Source organism: Gigantopelta aegis, chromosome 5 (genome assembly GCF_016097555.1).
Source record: "Gigantopelta aegis isolate Gae_Host chromosome 5, Gae_host_genome, whole genome shotgun sequence".
NCBI lineage: Eukaryota > Metazoa > Mollusca > Gastropoda > Neomphalida > Peltospiridae > Gigantopelta > Gigantopelta aegis.
In genome coordinates this window covers 28,858,997-28,866,999 of record NC_054703.1, presented here as the reverse complement: position 1 = coordinate 28,866,999, position 8,003 = coordinate 28,858,997, and the positions used below count along the sequence as shown (strand labels likewise).

General features: G+C 37.0%; 1 protein-coding gene across 1 annotated transcript in view; it reads right to left on the bottom strand.

Annotated features, from left to right (window-relative positions):
• Window positions 1–1,601: 1,601 nt before the first annotated feature.
• LOC121373063 overlaps window positions 1,602–8,003 on the bottom strand; it is a 42,658-nt gene continuing 36,256 nt past the window's right edge. The window contains exons 11-12 of the mRNA XM_041499507.1: window positions 5,661–5,865; window positions 1,602–1,727 (exon numbers count right to left, since the gene is read on the bottom strand). Coding sequence (XP_041355441.1) covers window positions 1,602–1,727; window positions 5,661–5,865 — 331 coding nt within the window. The remainder of the gene's footprint in view (window positions 1,728–5,660; window positions 5,866–8,003) is intronic.

Genomic DNA, 8,003 nt, shown 5'->3' with positions numbered 1-8,003 from the left:
GAAACTCAAAACTTTTCATGTTCAATTCTTAATTGAGCCCTTAAACAATAGTAGCATATGATATATTCGCTTCTTTGTACCTATGTTTGTCAATATAATAACTTTAGCTGTTTATATCCACATAATCAGGTTTAGCTTTCGTTATCCATATATCAGTTATAGCCGTCTGTCTTTGTCCATATAGGAGTGGGACATAGCCAAGTGGTAAAGCGTTCGCTTGATGCGCGGTCGGTCTAGGATCGATCGCTGTCGGTGAACCCACTGGACTATGTTTCGTTCCAGCCAGTGCTCCACAACTGGTGTAACAAAGGCCGTGGAGAAAAGAGTAGCCCATGACGTGGTGACAGCGGGTTTCCTCTCTCAATATCTGTGTGGTCCTTAACCATATGTCTGACGTCATATAACCGTAAATAAAATGTGTTGAGTGCGTCGTTAAATAAAATATTTCCTTCCTTCCTTATCCATATATCCAATAGTCCAATGTCCAATAGTCGACGATTTTTAAATCAATGTGCTCTAGTGGTGTCGTTAAACAAAACAAACTTTAACTTTGTCCATATATTAAAAATAAATGTCTGTGTTTGTCCATATACCATTCTAGCTGTGTGTGTTTATTCATATATCAATTCTAACTATTTGTCCATGAATCAATGTTTTCAATTTGTGTTTGTCCATATATCAATTCTAGCTGTCTGTGCTTGTCCATATATGAAATCTAGCTGTGCGTGTTTGTCCATATATCAATTCTAGCTGTCTGTGTTTGTTCATATGTCAATTGCAGTTGTGTGTGTCTGTCCACACATCGATTCTAGCTGTCTGTGTTTGTTTACATATGAAATCTAGTTGTCTGTGTTTGTCCATATATCAATTCTATTAGTCTGTGTTTGTCCATATATGTCCAGCTAAAGTAAATAGAAAGCTAAAGTTGATACATGGAAATACGTCAGGTCTGCTAACATTGATAAATGAACACATACAGCTATAACTGATATATAGACAAACACATACAGCTAGAATTGATATATAGACAAACACAGACTGCAGACATGGATTCATGGACAAATACAGACAGAATGGATATACGGACATAGTTAGTTTATTTGTTTTGTTTAACGACACCACTAGAGCACATTGATTAATTAGTCATCAGCTATTGGATGTCCAACACTTGGTAATTATGACTCGTAGTCATCAGAGGAAGCCCGCTACATTTGTTTCTGATACAGCAATGGACCTTTTATATGCACTTCCCCACAGACAGGAGAGCACATACCACGACCTTTGTACAGTTGTAGTGCACTGGATGGGACGGAAAACAAACAAACAATCAGCTGAATGGACGCATCTAAATGGTTCGATCCTGAGACGCAAGCACCTCAAGTGATCATTCAACCCACTGAACAAAATTCCGTCCCGATCTACTACCAATAATATATTTGATTCAGAATTATTAGGGGCTAGAGCCCGCCGGAACCCCCACCCTCCCCTGTTCCGCCGAACCTGTAAATCCCGCCCGTGATCGGGAAGAAATGCTATAGAGTTCAAAGGAGATTATGAGAAGGGGTGGGAAGGCCGTGGTTCGTATTAACAAAGTCAGCTCTCTATGCGTCTTCATATATTAACATTAGCTGATGAATTGCAACATCTCCCATAATGTGTACTCGGGTGATATCTTCTACACGCGATATCAAAGAGACATTATAAAATGCCTTGTCGTCGACGATAATCTGTAACAAGAAAGGAAAATCAAACATGAATATATCTGTCTATACATTTTGCCAACAAGCCCTGCAATTAAGAAAATGTCCACGGCAATACAAAACAAAAAAAACAAAAAAAAAAAAGAAGAAAAAAAGAAAAACCATAAACCATGCCTTTAAAAATATTCTAATATAGTCCACTTCGAAGAAAAGTGCCGTGGATAATAAACAAAATATAAATAATAATATTAAAAAAAAAAACCAAGGCAATTTCCACAGCATTATCGATAGGCGTGAGCAATTGCAGGGATTAATTTTCATTTCAACTTAATTTCGTGCTTATATCCAATTAAGGTTCAATCATGCTGTCCTGGGCACACACCTCAGCTATGTGGGCTGTCTGCCCAGGACAGTGGGTTAGTTGATAGTTGTTAGTGGTTAGTGAGAAAGAAGAGGATGTAGTGGCCTTTCACCTACTCATTGAGCCCTTAAGAATTCGCTCTGGGTTGGAGCCGGTTTAGAAGGAACGCTACGTAGGAACCGAGGTCCGTAGAACCTCGTTTCCTAGGAACAATAGTCCTATCGGACCTCCATAGCTTAGGAACCATAGTCCTACCCGGACTTTCATACCTGATTTATTTTTAAGTTGTTTTTATCCTAGGACTTGTATTCCTACTCTGCAATGTGCACGAGCTGCGAGAAAGACACGAGGAAAAAAGTGAGATTTTGGCAGCCTTCCCTCGTAGTGTGATGGATAAGTATACGAGTCTCTTAAGATTATTGTGGGTTCAAATCTCTATGTCAAAATACTATTTTAAGTTTGAGTATCAACGTAATTATTTTTATACGTATAGACTTGTGGATCAGATACGTGAGTGAATTTTTGTAATCGTCTTACATTTTTGTCAGCATATTGAAGTAGGACGAATATCTTGCTTTTTTCAAAAGTATATAATGCAACTACAGATATAAAGTAGGCTATGTGTTCATGCGTTCAACACGTAGAAATATATATCTAAAAAACAATATGTAGCCAAAGATTGTTTTATATATATATATATATATATATATATATATATATAGATAGATAGATAGCTAGACAGCTAGATAGCTAGATATATATATATATATATATATATATATATATATATATATATATATATATATTGTATATATATATATATATATATATATGAAAACTGGTAACTCCAAAAAAAATTAACATTTGGCGAACAGCAAAAGACAATTTCTGTATGTACCAACATAATGTTAATAATATGTTTTATAACTTTATATTTTGACGGTAAATCACAATCTGATTATTTGTGATTTTCTTAATCTTTGTCCGATCGGACTTCCATTCCTCGGAATCCTAGTCTGTGGGACTTGTATTTCTAGGAATTTAAGTCTGTGGGACGTGGATTCAAAGGAATGTAAGTGCGTGGGACTTTATTCCTGGTACTCCTGGTCCACAGGACTTTGAATCCTAGTATCCCTAGTCCTCTGGAATTTATTTCCGATATTTTGCTTATTACATATATATATATATATATATATATGATTCCTGAAAACCACTGAAATAAAACTTTGAAAACTGCACTTAGTTCTAGTAGTTAGTACTAATAACTAGTAATATAATGACCAGTTAGGCCCTACTACAATATAAAAATAATAGGAATAATAAGCATGAAAAACACCTTTTATTGATTAAAAATTAAAAACAGCACCAAAAAATTTGACATTAATTATCACCGACTGTCTTATGGCAGTTTTGGCCATCACAAGGATAAGGGACGAGTTGGGGAAAGGGTCTCTGTATTGTTATACCTGGCCGTTAGAAACATCATAATCGTTCGAGACTGGGTGGAGGTTGGGTCGGGGTGGGGGGTGGGGGGGGGTGGGGGTGTCAATGGACACTTTCGGGCAAACTAAGATGGCCTGAAATCTTCACCATGCATTTCCATCATTCTACTCACAATATTAGTTGTAATCCATGTATAAAATGCAGACTGATTTGTTTGGAATTCCATATAGCGTCTTGGTAGTAATATGAATATAAATATACGTTGTGTTCCAAATTCGGACCTTTTCGTTTCATTCGGGCAAGAAAAATTAGCCTGCCCCCTGAATGGCTATTGTGACCAAAACTGTCAGGTGTAAAAGTGTCATGAGTAGTTAGTCTGTTTAAAAGTATCTTTGTAAATTGTGTGTGCATTTTATTGACAGTATGATAATTGTTCAAGGGTTACTATTTTGTCTTAGTCGGTGTAGTGGCCCATTGAACTGCTAAAACCCACTATTTCTATTAATTGATAAACCTTAATGACAACCATTTAACATAATTTGTTATCGATGGTATGGCTGGTTGGAACTAAGATATCACAGAGCCCAGATTCTGATATGTCAGTCATATGTTAGACCAAATTAATTTTTGAAAATGAGTAAAATTGACAAAGCAGGGACATGTTTAGTAAATTATGCAGGGGGGGGGGGGAGGTCTAGACTGTGGCAGGTAGAAATTTGTTTTGAAGAGGGGTGTTTAGACCACGCCACCCCACCCCACACCCTATGTACACGCTGCTGCAACATTATTGACAAAAACGTAAAACTTATATAATAAGATAATTTATATAACGCAAATATCACATTGTTATTGTTGAATTATTATTATTAGTAGTAGTAGTAGTAGTCGTAGTCGTAGTCGTAGTAGTCGTAGTCGTAGTCGTAGTAGTAGTAGTAGTAGTAGTAGTAGTAGTAGTAGTATCAAATACCAGTATATAATGTCTAACAGATAATTGTGTTGGTATATCAGATGGGCAAGTTATACTTATCTGCGAGTACTAACACATGCTTCGAATTATGGAAAATCTGTTCGAGTTACTTTTAAATGTTTAAACATTTATTAGTTGGAACAACACGCAATAAATAAAGACCTTGGTTTTGCTCGTGTAATAAGGTCAACAAAATGTGTGCATACTCTTGCAAATGATATAAATGGAAAATATTGGAATACATAGAAACTATTTAAATAAAGAGAGGCGCCAGTATCCCAAGTTAATTAAATAAACCAGAAAGGAAACTGCTTTTAATTTTGTTTACATTTATAATTAATTGTTTATATGTACCACCGGACTTAAATTTTGATTGTCCAGGAATACAAGTCCGACCCGGACTTAATATCCTGGCAGTCAGACCAGTATTCCTAAGGAACGTAAGTCCATGCACTTGCATTCCTAGGTATATTAGACCTAGGACCTGCATTCCTAGGATATTAAGTCCGACTAGACAACTATTCCTACGGACCTGCATTCCGTTTACACCGGTACCGGGCTGCGAATCCTGTACATACCAGCCTGTATTCAGATGGCTTAACCACGACGCCACCGAGGCCGGTTTGCAGGGATTAACCAATATACACATAGTTATTGCTAACCCCCAAACAAACAAACAAACAAAAAACCCAAAACAAACACACACCCCCAAACCCCCCCCCCAAAAAAAAAAAAAAAAAAACAACAAAACAACAACAACAAAACAAACAAACAAACAAACAAAAAAACTAAAAACTAAAACAAAAAACAAAACTTAGGAAAATAGTTCAAGCCTTGAGCTTAACTTTTGTTAGAATTTCATGAACTTTTATCTCTAAGCTGAGTTTGAACTGAAGAGTTGTAAGACGCATATCAAATAAGGAATCTTAACTTGAACTGTACCAGAATTTCGTGAGCTTGTATCTCTAAGATGAATTTTTACTGAATAATTGTAAAACGAATAGCGACAAGGACTGGGATGTGGAGGTGGACAGCGAAAGATGTGGACAGATAAGAGGAGTTGCCTGATCGGGAGGAAATGAGATGGAATTTAAAGGAGAGAAAGAAAAGGGGACAGTGTGTTGGGGGGGGGGGGAACTGAAGAGTTATAAAACACATATCAAATAAAGAATCTTAACCTGATCTGTACCTGAATTTCGTGAGCTTGTATCGTTAAGATGAGCTCAAAAGGAACGTTTTCTCTGAACGGGAAACCTTGTGTCTGTACAATAGTGGTCCCCCACTTATTGTTCAAATTTGTGTCAAAGATCACCTCTCTCGCTTCCCCAGAGTTAAATTTCACATCCATGTGCATGTGATACCTGTCTCTATGATCCTTCAGGTTTACAGAAAAACTGAAATTAAATGAAACAAAAAAGAAATAGTTAAGGATTGTCTGCTATTTATTTTACGTTCATCATGGTATGAAAAAAAAAAATCATCCGCAAACAGTGTGAATCGGCGATAGGCCTAAAATTGCGGGTGATGTTTTGTTGTTAATTTAAAGATAGACAGACAGATATCTTTATTTACGTCTCACCTCATGTACAACATGATTAAATTTAAAATAAACATATAAAAGTACACAAGCCATTTCAGCCAGGGAATTACGAGTGACGATAAATACAATAAGCAAATATTTACATGTATACTAAATTTAAAAACCAAAGATATTAATACTAATACATGTACACATGAGTACATCATCCAACTCATGTCACTGGGGCCCCCTAAATGGATTTTCTGGATCCGACACTGTCATCGTAATATTAAAATAAGCTTTTGACAATAAACGAAACATACAAATTAATCAAAAAATATAAACAGTCTCTACGTCTATATAGAGTTAAAAAGCAAGTTTTGGCTGTTATAAGAGCAAGTTTTGGTTCAGACAGTAAAAAACGCACCGTATTAAAACCAGATAAAGACATAAAATCTTTAAAGGCAACTTGTGCGTGTTGATACAGAATAAAACGGAGGTCTTCGTAAAGGGGGCAGTATGTAAAAGCATGTAAGTCTTCCTCCACACAATGTTTAGGACATACAGGACATAGACGTTCGTGAGCAGGTAAATGTTCATATCTGCCCCGTCTCTAGTCGTATTGGTGCTACACCACATCGACACTTGGCTAGAGAGCTTCTGTAGCTGCCGGGCATTAACATTTCAACGTATCTTTCAACGCATAACCAATTCTTAAATACGCGATAAGTCCTCAGTTTTTCAGTATTGTGATATATAAATTCCCTCCACGAATACATACGTGTTTCACACATTTGTTTTAAATGTTGTATTATGTGCGTTCCTTAACCAAATGTCCGACGCCATATAACCGTAAATACAATGTGTTGAGTGCGTCGTTAAATAAAATGTTTTACACATGTGTTTTAAGGCATCATTAATTATATTAGAGTGTTATTTATTTTACGTTCATCAGGGTATGAACCTGGCAACAACAAAAGATCATCCGAAATCTGTGTTGCGTATATTAAAAGAAACTAAGTTCCAGACGCAGTTTATAGATTAAACATTTCGAATCAGTACTTGTGCTAGTAGATACTAATAAGTGATGTAAAGTTCTCTACTTTAGTTTCGAATTCTTTTTGGTGCACGATAAGCACATAATTCGTTCACTAAGTAACTTGCACACTAATATGACGTCACTCAGACTGACACGTTCCTTGACGACGTATTTTGTTTATTGTTCCTGATCGAGAAATAGCCCAAACACCGTTATTCGTAGTCATGAATCGTACCGGAAATTTAAGTGTAATACCATAAACTAACCAAGCTCCAAAGTACGGAAATTCAGCATTGGGAACATGGATACATTTGCAAAGCGTGCAAATGAAGCGTTTGTACAAAGCTGGTTAACAAACTTAATGACCGTTCGCAAGCCCTGGTAAAGCGCAAATGTAAGCGCTTGTTTCGCGATTAGGTTTGGGATCGACCCAGTCAGTGGGCCCATTGGGTTATTTCTCGGTTGCTAGCCACTTGCGTCACGACTGCTACATCAAATGCAGTGGTATGTGGTATAGCTGTTCATGGACATGGTCCATATAAATGATCCCTTGACCCTAATTGATAAGAGTAGCAAATATGATTTGTTCGACAGCGTGTTCCCTCTGTCAATCCATATGTGTGGGGCCTTAACCATATGTCCTGGACGCCATATAACCGCAAATAAAATGTGTTGAGTGCGTCGATAAACGAAACATTTCCTTCTTTTAAATTGCATGTTGCCCCGTCGTTACCTCGTAGAGCATATCAAAGTCATGGTATGTTATAAGAGCAAGTTTATTCAGCATGTAATAAAGGGGCGGGACGTAGCCCAGTGGTAAAAATCGTTAAAGCTTGATTGTGCGTGTCGGTCTGGGATCGAACCCCGTCGGTGGACCCATGTAAAGCATGTTTCTCGCTCCAGCCAGTGTACCACGACTGGTATATCAAAGGCCGTCGTATGTGTTATCCTGTCTGTGGGATGGTGCATATAAA